Source organism: Lolium perenne, chromosome 1, assembly GCF_019359855.2.
Source record: "Lolium perenne isolate Kyuss_39 chromosome 1, Kyuss_2.0, whole genome shotgun sequence".
Classification (NCBI taxonomy): domain Eukaryota; kingdom Viridiplantae; phylum Streptophyta; class Magnoliopsida; order Poales; family Poaceae; genus Lolium; species Lolium perenne.
The window spans coordinates 66,031,180-66,047,571 of record NC_067244.2 but is presented as its reverse complement, the minus strand read 5'-3'; the positions used below and the strand labels follow the sequence as shown (position 1 = coordinate 66,047,571).

At 48.4% G+C, this 16,392-nt stretch overlaps 1 protein-coding gene across 1 annotated transcript; it reads left to right on the top strand.

The window, feature by feature from the left end:
• Nucleotides 1-6,834: 6,834 nt before the first annotated feature.
• On the top strand, nucleotides 6,835-10,778 carry LOC127295768 (thioredoxin-like 2, chloroplastic). The gene is made up of 4 exons (XM_051325768.2): nucleotides 6,835-7,213; nucleotides 7,783-7,971; nucleotides 10,002-10,166; nucleotides 10,479-10,778. Exons 1-4 carry the CDS (start codon nucleotides 7,049-7,051, stop codon nucleotides 10,608-10,610), a joined length of 651 nt encoding a protein of 216 aa, XP_051181728.1. The 5' UTR covers nucleotides 6,835-7,048; the 3' UTR covers nucleotides 10,611-10,778.
• The last annotated feature ends 5,614 nt before the right edge of the window (nucleotides 10,779-16,392 follow it).

The following is a 16,392-nucleotide window of genomic DNA, read 5'->3' as shown; positions in this document are numbered from 1 at the left end:
CCGGAACTACGCCATGAAACTCAGTGTTGTTGTGTTTGAGCTGTTCCTTGGTGAGGTTCATCCGCTCTAGAGTCTCCAGGTACATGATGTTCAAGCTGGCTCCACCATCCATGAGGCACTTGGAGAAGTCATACCCGTCTATGCGGGGACTTACAACCAAGGTGTAGCATTCTTTTGGCACAATGGTAGGGTGATCCCCCCTGTCAAATGTGCACGGGACTTCCGACCACCTGACATACTGCGGCACAGCCGGAACTGTGGCGTTCAGGATCCGGATAGCTGACTTGGTAGCGCGGACTGTTGGGGTTCCGAGGAAGGTGTGGTACGCGCCCACACTATTTTTCTCAAATGGGTTGGATTTACCTGCGGACCCTGCCTTGGGATCCGGCGAGTTATCATCCTCGTCCATCGCCTCGGAACTTTCCTCCTCTTTGTCCTTGTTCTTGCCCTTGCCTCCTTTGCCGCGTGGGCGGTGCTTCCGGGCTCGCTTGTATCCTGCTTCCGGGTCGTTCTTCAAATCATTGACCCACTTGCAGTTGCGGTTGGTGTGAGTGGACTTCCCTGTGACCGGGTCCAGGTGGGCCAGGCAAGGCATGTCTCTGTACTCCTCATAGGTTTGGGGGGCGCGGGATCCGGCAACTGTGACCTCATTGCCATGCTGCTGGCCCCTGCCGGCTCCGCCTCCACGGTCGCGTCCTCTTCCGCCTCCTGGACCTCCGTGTTCGAACGCCATGGCGACCATCTCGGATCCGCCACTCTTCTGGTCATCAGGGTTTTTGCGCTTGTGGCTGCTGCTATTGCCGTTATCACGGTTCTTCTTTTGTTGATGTAGGGGGATTGCTGTGGCTGCGAGATCTCCGCCTGCATCATCATCGGCGGCAGTATGATCACTGGCAATGGAGATCATGTCATCCAAAGTCAGCTTGTTTGCGTTAGCCAAACAAGTGAGCTTATGCCTCAGCAACCCTCCTCGCTGCAGTCCACCGATGAAGGCGTACATGGCGGTGGTGTGGTCGACATTTTCGCACTCGTTCCTGCAAGCCAACCATCGTGTTAGGAAGTGTCTTGAGGATTCTCCCTTCTTCTGGATACATGCTTGTAAGTCGCTTGATGTGGCATGTCTTTTGTAGGTGCCCCTGAAGTGTTTTTCGAAGGCGGTCTTCAGGTCAAACCAGCAAAAGATTGAGTTCTTCTCGAGGTCGTTGAGCCAGATCCGGGATAGACCTACAAGGTATAGCTGAAGCATGCGGCAGGCGATATTAGGGGTTCCTCCGGCAAAGGTTACTGCATTGTAGTAATCCTCTATCCAGGTATCCGGCCTTTCGGTGCCATCATAATGTTTCAGGTTTTCGGGTAGCTTGAGGTTCATCCTTGGCTTTGGTTCCTCTCGAATCATCCTACCGAAGCACTTCGGACCGATGTAGTCAGTTCTGTATTCGTTGAAGCGTTCCCGCGCGTCACGCGAGCCGTGGCGAGGAGATTGTGAGCGAGAGCGAGATCTCCGGCCGCCACCTCCGCCTCCACCTCCGCCGCCACCACTAGGTGGTGGTGAGGGAGACCTGCGAGGGGGTCGTTCCGACTTCTTGCTTCCGCCTTCAGATTCTCCTCGGCCCTCCCGATGCTGGCTCCGGCTCTTGTGGCTGCCTTCGCCTTGGCGCTGGCTGCCATGGTTGCTCCGGCTCCGGCGAGGCTCCGGGTCGCGGTCTTCGTTCCGACTCCTCCTAGGCTCGGGCTCACGATCGTTGTGCTGGCTCCGGCGGGTTTCCGGCGTGCGCTCCCTGTTCCTGTTTCTTGAGGGTAGCACGTTGTCGCGGATGACGATTCCGCCACCGCCAGGCCCATGGGGCCTGGTGTTTCCGGCTGGACTACGGCGGCGAGGGGGACGCGGATATCCGTTAGGCGGAGGAGAGGGGTTGCGGTACTTGTCCCTTCCAGAGTACATTGCATCCTTTCCCTTTCTTGGATCTGATGGAGGTGTCCTTGATGGAACGGGGATTGGATTTGGGTGTTCTCTGGCTTTCCTTCTGCGTTCCGAGGATCCGGTTCGCGACTCGTCATCTCGATGGCGGTTGTCGTAGGCGTCCTTCTGCGCGGTGGAGACGCAATGCTCTGGGTTAGATTCCAGTTTGCGCGAAGTGTCTGCCTTGCTCTGCTGCCTCATTGCTGAAGCGATGAGCGTGCGAACGTAGTCGATATCGATCTCCTCGTTCTTTTTCTTCAAGATCTCTGCAGCCTTCGTCATATTGTCCTTTGGAGTTGCGAACGGCTGCTGCTCAGTTGGCGTTGCGAAGGTGATCTTGCGGGGAGCTATCAACTCTCGCCGAACCCTTTCGACCTCATGATGAGCTTCAACGATCTTGTCCTCCCAATGCTTTCGGAGTTCTTTGACCTTTGCCAGTCCTTCGTCTACCTCCTGCTCGCGCTGGATGAAGTCTTCCACAAAAACTGCGGCGTGCTTCCTTTCCTCAAGCATGGCGGCTGCGGTGTCCTTAAACTTCTTGGTTGTGGCCAGCATCTCCAGTCTCTTAGCTTCTAGTGCTTCTACGTCTTCGGGAGTGATGGGTTTGTTAAGAATATCCGAGCGATAAACTGCATCCATGCCTGCTTGTGCAACCATCTCTTCAGGCGACAGGAGGTCCTCGGAGGAGGAATCCTTACGGGGTCGCTCCCGCGACATTGGGGATCCTTGACGGGATGGCTGAGGGTCGGATTGGGTGTTTGCATCTTCTGATCCAGGTTCTCCCAGCGCCGCCACAGTCGCAAGTACCTACTTAGGCTGGGCGGATTCAACTTCAGGCTGATCACCGAAACCTTAGTCCCCTAGCTTGCGGTTGAACTCTTCAGTATCCATGGAGGGGGTATCCCCGGAAATTGGGCTTAGATTGCCCAAAATCGACTCTTCGGCCGGAGTTCCGCTCTCTCCGACAGGTTCGACCTGATCCGGAGCAGCGTCGTTTTCCGGTGCCTCGACCTGCTCGGGACCAGCTCCGTCTTCTCGAGGGGCGGTTCCGGCGGTATGGGCCAAGAAGTGTACGAAGTGGCACCTCTGCTTTTCTAACACCTGGGAGACCCAGGCGGATCTGCATTGGTCTTCCACCGTTATTTCCTGCTCAGGGGCGGATTGGGTGGGCTTTGAAATTTCCAGATCCGAGGCGGAATCTTCCTTGGGGAGCTCCTGCATCTCAGATCGGATCTTTGCGGCTGCATCCAGCTCGGCGGCGGTCGCGTCTGCGTTACTTACCAGTGGGTTTCCGTCGGAATCGATGGTTTCCCCGATGAAGATGTGTATGCCGCCAACTGGGACGATGGAGAGCTTGACGGGGTTTGTCTTAGCCGGAATCCAGCACTCATCCGGAGGGACGAACGGCAGATTTCCGGCGTAAAGGACGCGCCACACAGCGATGGTGTCGTCGTAGCTTCCCATGGCGGAACCCTCCCGGTTCCGGCCTCCAGACGCCTCCAGCCCCACGGTGGGCGCCAACTGTCGTTGCCTAATCGACGATACCTCGGAGGAGGGATCCTCACGAAGGGGAGAAGAAGTAGGGGCCATAGGGCGGAGTGCACACAGGACGGTGGTACGCGATTTACCCAGCTTCGGAACACCTGCACGATGACAGGGCCTACTGCTGCTTGTCTGGAATTATCTGGGCGCTTTCGCGATGTTACAATGAGTTGAGGTTATGCCTCTAGGGCTCCCGGGATCCGGCTTATAAAGGCGCACGGATCTAGGGTTTACATGGAGAGTCCTAGCCGGATATAGGTTGCCTAACTACGGTACAATATCTTGCCGTGCACGTTAAGGATCCGCCTTCCCATCTATGTCGTACCGGATCCGGGTTCCTTACTGGGCCTTCATGGATCCGGGTTCCTCCTCAAGGTCGGTCGGATCCGGCTCCCTCTGCCTGGGCCGGACTTCATCCGTCAGGATCAACAGCAACTGGGCCGCCCGATGGGCCACATGCCACATCACCATCTGTGGGCCACCCGGGCTTGCCAGATCTAGGCACTGTCGATGGTACACCCATGAAGTATACCCACAACACTTAACAACTGAGTTGTCAATTCAGCTGCACCTGGAAGAGCACTAGTAACAGGGGTGATGTGAAAGTAGCAGTAATATGAGAGCAATAGTAACAGTAACACAGCAGTAATGGCACAGGAGCAATGGCACCAGAAAATAGTTGATACTACTCCCAATGACATATAGAACGAGTATATAATGATGAGAGATGGACCGGGGTTCCCAGCGATCTACACTAGTGGTATCTCTCCAATAAGTGACAAGTGTTGGGTGAACAAATTACAGTTGGGCAATTGATAGGATTCAAAACATTAAGACAGAACATCAAGATTATTAATTATGTAGGCATGTTTTTCATATATAGTCATACGTGCTCGCAATGAGAAACTTGTACAACATCTTTTGTCCTACCAGCCGGTGGCAGCCGGGCCTCTAGGGAATCTACTGGATATTAAGGTACTCCTTTTAATAGAGTATCGGAGCAAAGCATTAACACTCCGTGAAAACATGTGATCCTCATACCTACGCCTTCCCCTCCGGTTGCCCCAATTTCTGTCACTTTGGGGCCTTTGGTTCCGGACATAGACATGTGCATACAACTTGTAGATACAATCTAAGCAATAAGTATAGAGCTTAAATCTAAGATCATTCCACTCGGGCCCTAGTGATAAGCATTAAGCATAACAAGATTGCAGCAACAATAACTTCACAAACTTTATAGATAGACTAATCATAATGTATCATCCATCGGATCCCAACAAACACAACACCGATTACATCAGATGGATCTCAATCATGTAAGGCAGCTCATGAGACCATTGTATTGAAGTACATGGAGGAGAGAATACCAACTAGCTACTGCTAGAACCCGTAGTCCATGGGGGAACTACTCACGGAGCATGATGGAGGCGGTGGCGTCGATGGAGATGGCTTCCGGGGGCACTTCCCCGTCCCGGCAGGGTGCCGGAACAGAGACTTCTGTCCCCCGAATTGGAGTTTCGCGATGGCGGCGGCGCCCCTGGAGTCTTTCTGGAGTTTCGTCAATTGGTATCGAGGATTTAGGTCGCGAGGGGTTAAATAGGCGAAGAGGCGGTGCAAAAGGGTTTCTGGGGGGCCCACACAGTAGGGGGGCGCCCCCCCCCCCTTGGTCGCGCCGCCCTGTGGGGTGGGGCCCCCTGGCTCCCCTCCGACTCTCCTTCGGTGTTCTGGTTGCTTCCGGGAAAAATAAGATGTTTGAACGTTGATTTTGTCCAATTCCGAGAATATTGCCCGAACAGCCTTTCTGGAACCAAAAACACCAGAAAACAGGAACTGACACTGTGGCATCTTGTTAATAGGTTAGTTCCGGAAAATGCATGAAATCATCATAAAGCAAAACATGTAAGTATTGTCATAAAACAAGCATGGAACATCAGAAATTATGGATACGTTGGAGACGTATCAGACACCGCCACCATGAAGTGATCTAAATCCACCTTAGGGTGCACAATGGAGAAGGGGGTCTATTTGACGACCTCGTTGGCAAAGACCATCCTCACAGCGAAATCCAGCCTCATGGACCTCGCCGTGTGAACCACCATATGTGAGAAGATGATGAATCATATACTAATTGAAGAGAAAAAAAAAATATAATGAATGACAACAATACACTTCCGTAAGGAGACTCCAAATATAAAACCTTCATCCACTATTTGTTTGAGGGGGAAAAGATGCACCAGGGTTGGGTACAATTGTCGTCTGAAAAAATAAAATGGCGTTTTCATGATAAACGACACATTTGTTGTCTTCATAAATTATTTTTCTTAATGTTAAAAAACTACAAGGTGAAAAAAGCTCAGCCTGGGCGGCTAATAGTTCAGCAAATTTCAATCGACAACGAAATAGCAAATCAAATTTTAATTTAATTTTAACTAGTATATACTCCCTCCTTCCCAATTAAGGATGCATATTAGGTTTGGTCAAATTCAAACTTTATAAAGTTGGTCGAACTATACACGAAAATATATTATCTTTAATAATATGATATGCATATGATATAAAATATATTTGATGATGACCATTGATATAATGTTGTAGATGTTGCTGTAATTTTCTATATATTTAATCAAAATTTACAATGTTTGACTTTGATGAAAACTAATATGCATCCTAATTTGGGATAGAGGAAGTATAACTTAATTACAATTATAAAAAAGTTAAACATACATAATGTGGCTATGATCAGTAATCAAGATCCGTTAACATAGCATTTTCCAAAAAAAATATTTTATCAAAATTTCCGCATACTACTGTTATTTTTTCTAAATTAAAATATATAAAACAAAGTTTTAATGAAATACTTTTAGTTTAGGGCTTTACAACACAAATTTTAAATTCTTTCCATTCTCTGAAACAAGTTGATTTTTAGTAATAGTCATGCAATAATGGAAATTACTTGTATTCCTCGAGTTTCATGTTCTTCGTGTAAGAAGTTGAATAGAAACAATAGGGGCGACAACAATATGGTTTTGCGCTGGCCACTCAGCTAGTTTCATTGGAAGAATGATTTTCCTTACTGAGTACAGCCTCTGTTCTTTTTTAATTGACTCAGATTTAGTATAACTTTATACTAAATTTGAGTCAATTAAAAGAGAACGGAGGTAGTATGTTTTAGATTTGGAAATAGAGCTGCAAACCAGTCGAGTTCGAAATTTCGAGTGGAACAAGCTATGACTATGAGTTTGGTCCAAGCCTCTGGCCCCACTTACCAGTCACAGTGCGCGTAGACCCATTTTCCGTTTGGCTTCCCAAATCTCCCCATACACGCGAAAGAGCCATCCGCCACCGTCTCCACCACACACGGCCACAATCTCTGACCCTCCCTCACCGCAGCCTACAGCGGAGAGCCGACGAGTGCCGCATACACTACTCGCCCACCTCGCGGCCTCGCGTGCTTCCGGCCCCGGCGCCGAATACGTCGGTCGTTGCGGCGGCGGTGTAGCGGTGCTCGCCGGAGTTGGCCCCCCGTCCCGGAGCGGCGCGGAGCACATGGCCGAGGCCGTGCTCCACCACCTCCCCCGCCGATTCCGCGCCTCCACCTCCGCCTCCTCGTCCCCCTCGTCCCACTGTGTCCTCTCGCCCGACTCGCGTGCTGACCTGCGGCGGACGCGCTTGCCAGTTGCCGCCCCGCTTGGGCGGCCTTGCCGGCTCAAGGTGAGTGCGCGCTCTTGTTTCCCGGGGTAAGTGCGAGGCTCATTGTAGGGTTTTGTGGGGTTGGGATGGCGTGGCAGGCAGAAGCCGTCTGATCGCTAATTTGGGGTTTCGTTCTCGATTACAGAATAACAAGAGTGTCCTGGTCAATTCGTGATGTTCGAGCATTTCATTTACACTGTACCTGATTTCTTGGTTGGGGTGATACGAAATACTCACTCCGTTTACAAATATAAGATGTTTTAGCTTTTAGTAGATTCATCTATTTTTGCATGTATCTGGTCTACTTTTGTATGTGCATCTAGTTCATTTTAAGGTGTCTAAAACATCTTATGTTTGTGAAGAGGGAGTACATGTTGAATTAACACGCCTGCATCTCTCCAATGGAACTCTATATTCCGAGATTGGAAGTTGTTAATGTATCAAAATTCAAAACTGGATCAATCCATCCTTTGGTTGAAATTCTTGGGGATGCGCTGGACTTCTTGATTTAAAATGCCCGGGGCATGGACAGGGCTCCTGCTTGCTGAGAGTCTTTGATGGTTATGGACTTTTCATTGCTCTCATGCCAGGCACACGCGACAATTCGTTCAGAGACTGGCGAGCAACCAAAATGGTGGGAAAAGAATGCCGGTGCAAATATGATTGACATACACTCCACACAGGAGTTCCTGGATGCACTCAGGGATGCAGGTGACAAGCTTGTTATTGTGGAGTTTTATGGAACTTGGTGTGGTTCTTGCCGGGCACTCTTTCCAAGGGTAATTACCATTAATCCTTACTGATATGCGTATTGCTATGTGCCATTTTATTTTCTTATGCCCTGAATACCGTTTCTTGCAAATTTGTTTCTCGCATGTGTGGTTATGGCTTTAAACAATTATGCTGATTGATGACATTTGGAAGGTATGTTGCTTGTGTAGTAGTGTGGTTTCTTGCTCTCAAATTAGTAAATTACTCAATGACCTTGTATAGGAAGTTGGAAAGAGTGAAACATTTTCCTTCCATCTATCATATGTAGATCTGTATTGAGCAAGTTATCCTCATTTCAAACTAAGGCCTGCATGCAGAACTAAGGATTTTTTTTCCTTCCCTAATTTATCTTTCCTTTCCCTTGGACGTTATGATTAAATGCTAAACACGCATACTACTCAAGACATCAGCACTATGGGTACCATGGTTGTAACTCTCATATCCTATTTTTTACATAACCCTAATACCCGTATAGGATGTACCATGGTCTCCTGGTGAGACCAAGATTAGAATGGAATTCTCCAAAGTCCAAATGATACTACCGTTCTTTTTTCAACTAATTGGCAAGAGGAAAAGTTGATTTGTCCAAGGTTTAGCAATCCATCATGGTGATGAGATCTTAATAGGTTTCTGATGAGTTGTCAGATCTTACTGTTCTACTATGATTTTAAGAGAAATTACCGATTGGTCGCCAAATAGTTGAATACCATATTGCATTGAAGATGCTCAGAGGATATGGACATGTAGTGATGAGTTAATGCTAATTTCGTTTTGCTGAACTTCATCTGGGTCAAGTTGACTACCTGGTCTTTCCTGATAGTGTTCCTGCCCCATCCTCCCAGAGATTCTGCCAAGTGTCATGTTTAATTTATTGGAGTCCTTTGCCATCTGGGCAGACATCTCGTCAGTTCTTCCCACCATTCTACTATCCTGCAGGTTTCACGGACACATCTGTTTTGAGAAGTTTCGTGGAACCACCAAGCAAGCACTGAAACTCCTTATCCCAAACCCGAAACAAAAAATCACAATCAAGTGATGTGTACAAAAACGTTTCTGCATTCTGGTTGCGATAGAGAAGGCCCACTTAGTGAGAATCTATGTACTTAGCATTTGGCAACCATTTCACGAGTGAGCTAGTTTAAGGGCTTGATTAACATCTAGCTGGTGGAAAGCATTACCAGTTAGTTAACAAATCACAAGAAAAGGAGAAACCAAGGGCCTCTTTGGCTTAAAGGTAGCTGCACCACTGCTCATAACCCCCAATTTTGATGCCTCTGGAGTCTGGAGATGCCCATTTTTTCCCAACTTGTCTGTTATTTAGTATGCAAGCTTATGGCCCAGTGGAGCCTGCAAGGACTGGATTGGGGAGCCTACAGAATTTACGAGCATAAGCTATTACCTGTAAACTGTACAACCAGTCAGTCTTGCCATCTCATTGCCGCTCTTTCCTCAGTCCCACAATTAGGCCCCTTACATAGTTGTATTATGATCAAGTGTTCATCTATTGGGCGTAAATCAATCATCACCGTTGACTGTAAGCACTTGGCTCAAGGGTTTGCTTTTGGGCATGATGTTAGTGTTACAGGTCTTGCTTAGTGCTTGAGTGACTCGGCTGCATAGCTCAGTACTATGATTGAGGTTACCATTGCTAAAACAAAAGGCAGCTTGTAGGCAACCTACCTTGCTCAGGCCATGTGACCAGTGGTGACCTCATCTCGTGACCATAGGAGCTTGTAGTGCTAACTCTTTATTTGTTGTGCAACTTAGCATCTACTTCCTCTGTTCACTAATATAAGACGTTTTGGCAGCCTAAATTAGCCTGCCAAAACGTCTTATATTAGTGAACAGAGTAGCTTCTTATAAACTCCATAATGAGGTGCATGATGATTTCTCTCCTAGCTTCATTTATAACCTTGTCCTAATTGTTTTCCTGAAAACATAGTTTATCATTACCATCTGTTCTCCCCTACCATCCTATGTTCAGAGGACTTCATAAAATACTGTTGTAGAACTAATGCCACCTTAAATCTCAATGCAGCTCTGCAGGACAGCTAAGGATAATCCTAACATTGTGTTCCTAAAAGTAAATTTCGATGAAAACAAACCTATGTGTAAACGACTGAATGTGAAGGTCCTCCCTTTCTTCCATTTTTATCGTGGATCTGATGGGCAACTGGAGGCGTTCTCATGTTCATTAGCCAAGGTAAGCATGCATCACCAAATTTGTAGGTTAACTTTGGCTTCACCTTGTACAGTGGGTAATATTTGATCATAAGTCATGATGTATCCGATTGTTGGAAACTTCTGTCTCCAGATGCGTAAGCCTGTCTTAGAGTCTTCTTTTGCAAATGTGGCAGTTCATCATTTTGTTGTTCAGTGACGTGTTTTATTGTAAAAATATGGGTTCATAATGTAATATTGGGACCTTAGGTAGGTAGGCGCTGAAAAATCTAAATTTTCTGTAAATTTCCGTCTGAGTTCAACAGTTTTATAAAATTTGGGCTCTGCTTTACAGTTTCAGAAGCTGAAGGATGCCATTGCCGTTCACAACACCGATCGTTGTAGCATCGGTCCAGCTGTTGGAGTTGGGAATGTGCTTGATAGCTCAAGCCCGCAGGAGAAACCTGCAGAAGCTAGTACAAGCTAGCCCCTGGTAGAAACCATCCATTCATGTCTGCTCTTTTTTTTTATTGTTGATCCACTGTAATCACCTCAGGAGAATCTCCAGTTTTCCTGAATGGAGGAGGTCAATTACACATGCGAGGTTGTGAGGATTACTGTTTTACTTTCAAGGAAGGAAATGCGTATTGTAGCATGTCAACTGTTCCTTGTTGTACATCATTTTAGGGGGAGAATCCATGAAAAGTAGAACACCACCCTGGGACTGTTTCTAAAATCAATCCCAACCATTTGGTCTAATTGGTCTTGTGATCTTACGCACATCGTTCGGTTGGCTGACGGCAAATGAACAAGGCTGAACTAGGCAACGAATTTTGCTCTGATTTCCTTAAATCTTGGCGGTCTCTTTCAGCCATTCTAGTCATCATCTCCAACGCACTATCTGTAAATTGTATACACTTCACTAATATTGCACTCTTCTGATAATACAGTCTGATAAATGGTCATCTCCAGTCGCGACCCCCAAAACTTCTTCGAGCGCCGGACATTTAACTGCCCCAGTCGTCAAATACCCTTTTCGCCTGGCGTGGCCTAATACATTGTCCGACGCCTCGAGGCCGTCCCCGCTTCACAAGGGACGCTTCATGCGCGCCGGACAGAGCGAGGAGCGAGGCGGAAACTGACAGGCCCGGCACGTCATTGAGACACGAATGACGCACAACCTACGCCTACCTCGCGACGAAAGTTAATGGAGCGCAGTGACGATGCATTTTCCACGGAGGCGCAACGACATGTCTCGTCGCGCCTAGCTCTCCGTGCCGGCGTTAATGCGTGCCACCACTCCCTCGCCTCCCTCCGGCATATAAAAAGGGGGTGCTTGCGCATCGCCGCTCACACAAACCCTAGCGTCGCAATCCCCAAACCTAGCCACCACCATCTTAGAAGTCGAGGGTCATTCCATGGCTGGTAGAGGTTGAGGTCGCAGCCGTGCTGGAGCAGCAACACCTGCACGGTTGCCGTCGCCAGCGGCATCCTCGTCTTCCGAGGGGGAGTGGGAGTTCGAGTTCATAGTCGTCCTCAATGGCGACCCACTCGGGATCTAGAGGTTGCCGGACAAGTTCGCCGAGTCCGTCGCCGGCAACGAGCCGGCCGCGCTGTCGTTGTGGGAGGCTAGATGCGGCTTTTGCTGGTAGCAAGTGGACGTGCTCTTCAACGGGCGCGGCAAGATGTACCTCCACACCGGCTGGGACAAGTTCGCGCGCTCCCACGACCTCCAAGCCGGATGCGTGCTCACATTCTGCTACCAAGGCGGCGATGAGATGAGCGTGAAGGTGTTCGACGACACGTCCTGCCGCCGGCACTACCAAAACGATGACGAAGAGGACGATGATTGAACATGGCGAGTGTTCTTTCTTTGCTACGAAGATGGCCGCCGGTCAATTGAAGCCACTGGTGTAGGTTTCTGGATGGTCTTCCTGCGCATCGAAGAACAACAACCGGGCACTCTGAGAGCCAGCTGGATTTTCTAGTTTGGGTGACTAAGAGTGTTCTTTTCTTGACAACAAAGAACACGAAACCTACGTACCTACACTAGTTAGGTTTCCTCATTTTGCAATATTTTAACCATTTTCAAACTATGTATTAGTTTGCGTAATGTTCCTTCTCTCTATTTAAATGAAAATACAACAAACCAGGAAAAAAATAGTTATTCTAATGTAAAAACAAGTTTGGGGGGACATGTTTGGGGCGCTGCGGAGAGACGCGCTCCAAACGCGACATGAAACGGAGGAGTCCTCAGACGTTTAATCCGACACTGTTTAGGGAACAGAAGATGCTCTTAAGGCTGCATTTGTCATGGATTATGACAACTGACACGCCCACACAGCGAGCTTGCGACGCAGCTGGCTGGCTTGCAGGACTTCTCTTTCTCCCTTCCTGGTTGGCCCACCTGTTGTTGTAATAGAGTGATCAAGATGTTGGGATGGTCTAGGATTATGTCCGAGACAAGGGGGCTCGGGTAAACTCGTGCCAAATATTTGGCTAAACCAAGAAATAATTAGGCACAAATCGATTAGCACCAAGTACCTTATTCAAACATGCAAGCTGTTTTGGAATATCTTTTATGTTCTGAACATAATTTTCCTATAATATTGGGATAGTCAAGTATACCTGAACTGAACTAATCGCGATATCACAAGCTGGTACCTCTGGTGAGAGCGACGGCAAGCTACTCATGATGGAAAGGTGTCGCTGCTCATTCTCCTAAATCGAAGTTGCAAAGAGATGGTTGGACAAAGCCCCTGCAAATAAAGAGGTATGTTTATGTCAATAAAAGAACATGTGCCTACAATGTACCGTTGAAGATTTGTTTCCCCCATGTTTAAAAGTAAAAAGATGGCTACATTAGTTTACAACTCTGAAATATAGTTTGACTTCCTTCTGAATTGACTGCTGTCAACACGATGCTCTTTAGTTCTTGACCAGAGCAAAGACAAATTTTCTTGCAAATTTTCTTGCAGTGGCTCACAATGATGGTTATAACCTTGCTCTGTCTGCCTGCAGCAACAAGATGGTCCAGAACCTGTACATGATGACGGCTCCCCCTTCAAATTCCTCCCACCAGCTCCGGTGGTCCTCTTCTGCAAAAACTCACCACCCTTAAAGAAGGTTGTGATGCAGAGCCAGCCGATTTCACCAAAATCGGCTCCCAAGAGCAAAGCATCTTCTGGGCCAGCTGCCCCCCGAGCCTCAATCAAGGCGAGAACGGCAGTGAGGAAAGTAGCTGCCAGGAAGACCTTGAAGCGCCAAAACCCTACTCCAGCTCAAGAAAGTTTGCACGTAAGCTGATCCATGCCTTGGCTGATTTCATCTATCCTTCTAGGCTTCTGCAACATGCACTAACTCTTCTTTTATAGGCCTCCACCGAAGAGAACTCTAGCGAGGAGACACAGTCCAGTCGAAAGGATTCGAGCTCGGGCAATTCCGGGAAAACCACCACGCAGAGCCAGCCAGATTTACCACCATCGGCTTCCAAGAAAAGGTCAGTCCCTGAACCTGTTGCCAAACAAGCTCCAATCACAGCAGAGCAGGGCTTTGAGACGCTGGAATTGACCAAGGATAGCGCTGGGTCCTGGTTCATCGCATGCCGTCGAAGGAGCTGGTTCGATGGATTCGGGGTCGAACGACAGCAAGCCTGAGAGGTCACAACCCTGACAAACAACAAAAAGCAGCGTCAGTCTGCAGCAAAAGAGAAGGGTAGAGCCAAGAGAAAGGAGTGTACCTCTCCTAAGACCAGAGGGACAGCCGATGATGAGGTGATCGGCTCTTGTGTTTCTGCTGTGGGCTTGGCCAAATTGGCAACCTTGTCAGCTACACTTTTAGAGGTTGCCAGGTCCAGGGTGGCGGATGGCATCAGTACCTCCTCGACTTTCCCACTAGAGGTGTCATCATTCTGCAAAGGAAATGGTTAGCCAATGCGATCAGCAATGGGTTAGCATGGAATATGAGCTGAGGGGAGTATGGAGGGTAATTACATTTGAAGCCTCTTGGTTTGATGAAGGGGCTTGCGGTTCCTTTCGAGCTCTTTTGATGCATCGGCTCTTTGTGCGCAAACCGCCCTGCCCTGCTGTGATTGGAGCTTGTTTGGCAACAGGTTCAGGGACTGACCTTTTTTTGGAAGCCGATGGTGGTAAATCTGGCTGGCTCTGCGTGGTGGTTTTCCCGGAATTGCCCGAGCTCGAATCCTTTCGACTGGACTGTGTCTCCTCGCTAGAGTTCTCTTCGGTGGAGGCCTATAAAAGAAGAGTTAGTGCATGTTGCAGAAGCCTAGAAGGATAGATGAAATCAGCCAAGGCATGGATCAGCTTACGTGCAAACTTTCTTGAGCTGGAGTAGGGTTTTGGCACTTCAAGGTCTTCCCGGCAGCTACTTTCCTCACTGCCGTTCTCGCCTTAATAGAGGCTCGGGGGCAGCTAGCCCAGAAGATGCTTTGCTCTTGGGAGCCGATTTTGGTGAAATCGGCTGGCTTTGCATCACAACCTTCTTTAAGGGTGGTGAGTTTTTGCAGAAGAGGACCACCGGAGCTGGTGGGAGGAATTTGAAGGGGGAGCCGTCATCATGTACAGGTTCTGGACCATCTTGTTGCTGCAGGCAGACAGAGCAAGGTTATAACCATCATTGTGAGCCACTGCAAGAAAATTTGTGAGTGGTGGTACCTGTTCTGCAGGGATGTCATATTCAGCATCAAGTTGTTTCAGCAACGGTCCCAGAGCTCTTCTGAAGGCATGGGTTTTCCACATTGGCCACCAGCTCCCAAAACCATCAGTTGATGAAGTGAAAGAGAGGTTGTGAGGGACTGGGATGACCAGAGCATCAAAGAAGGAGTAACATCTCTGACCGATGGTACATCGGGCAAATCAGCTCTGCTTTCTGTCAAGTGGTGGAGAAAGAAGTGTGGAGGCACCTGTCCAAGGCCAAACTGCCGGGCTGCTACGACCGGCTGATAACACTCATAACCAGGTTTGATGATCCTGTTTGAGGTACTCATGCCAACTGGGAGGAAGCAAGGACGGATCATGATGGAATACAAGTGCCGGGTGCTGGGGTCATCGGCAAAGCTGTCTAGCCTGAAGGACACTGGATTTTCAAAATTTTCAGATTCAGTGTAAGGAAAGAACAGAGGATTGTCCAGGCCTTGGAAGAAAATTCTGAACCACTCTGATGCTTCATTGGGGATCAGTTTGCTACCTGAAAGGCCATATTGAAAGATCGAGATGTCGCCTAGAGGGGAGGTGAATAGGCAATTACAAACTCTTGCGGATTTGTCTTGTAAGAATGCGGAATTAAACTATCGTTTAGTTTACAAGCACAAACCCTAAATATGCTAAGCTCAACTAAGTGTAACAATACCAACTAGAGCTAAGCAAGATAGGCACAAGATATATGTAGCACAAGTGATAGCAAGATATATGTACTTCAAGCACGATGGCTATCACAAGGAAAGAGAGCTCGGGTATAGAAATAACCGAGGCACGCGGAGACGAGGATGTATTCCCGTGTTCCCTTGCTTTGCAACAAGGTACGTCACGTTTGGAGGAGTGGAGGTCCCACGAAGGATTCCCCGCGCCACGAAGGCTCACCCTATTCTCCGAACCACACCCACGAAGGATAATGGCCCTTTCCTTATGGTTAGCTTTTCCTCCGCTCCGGAGATGGCAAGCTCCACAACCACTTCACAAGCTCCACGAAGGAGAAGCCCGGGCCTCTTGACAATCTTCTTGAAGAGATCACCGGAGCACCAACCACCAAGCCAACTAGGAGGTCTCCCTCCAAGAGTAACAAGCTCACGGTCTCTCACTCGAACTAATCGTGGTGGAGAGCTCAACACTATGCAATGATGCAAAGCAAGAAACACTAGAGGTGTTCAAGTCCTTCACTCTCAAATCCCACCCAAGCAACAAATGCTAAGATGAGATTGGAGAGGAAGAACAATGGGGAAAGTCAACAAAAGACTCCAAGATCTAGATCCCAAGAGTTTCCCTCACTTAGAGGAGAAAAGGATTGGTGAAAGTGTAGATCTCCTCTCTTAGATCCCTCAAGAAATAGCAAGAATCATGGGAGGAATCAAAGGGGAGAGCAAGTTCTTCAAATGCAACAATGGAGGATAGAGAATGGGAAGAACTACTCAGCTCAAGGTGGAAGAAGGGCTATTTATAGCCCAAGAGCAAATATAACCGTTGGGGAAAAGTTGGGCTGAGTCAACCGTCGAGGAAGCCGGTCAACCGGGCCTGGGGCCAGGCCGTCCGGTCCAG

What these genes read in the sequence shown, in the direction of transcription:
- LOC127295768 (XM_051325768.2), top strand. Translation starts at nt 7,049, where the DNA reads ATGGCCGAGGCCGTGCTCCACCACCTCCCCCGCCGATTCCGCGCCTCC. An exon ending in GCCGGGCACTCTTTCCAAGG is followed by an intron (nt 7,972 to 10,001) that starts GTAATTACCATT and finishes ATCTCAATGCAG; the next exon opens with CTCTGCAGGACAGCTAAGGA. An exon ending in TCTCATGTTCATTAGCCAAG is followed by an intron (nt 10,167 to 10,478) that starts GTAAGCATGCAT and finishes TCTGCTTTACAG; the next exon opens with TTTCAGAAGCTGAAGGATGC.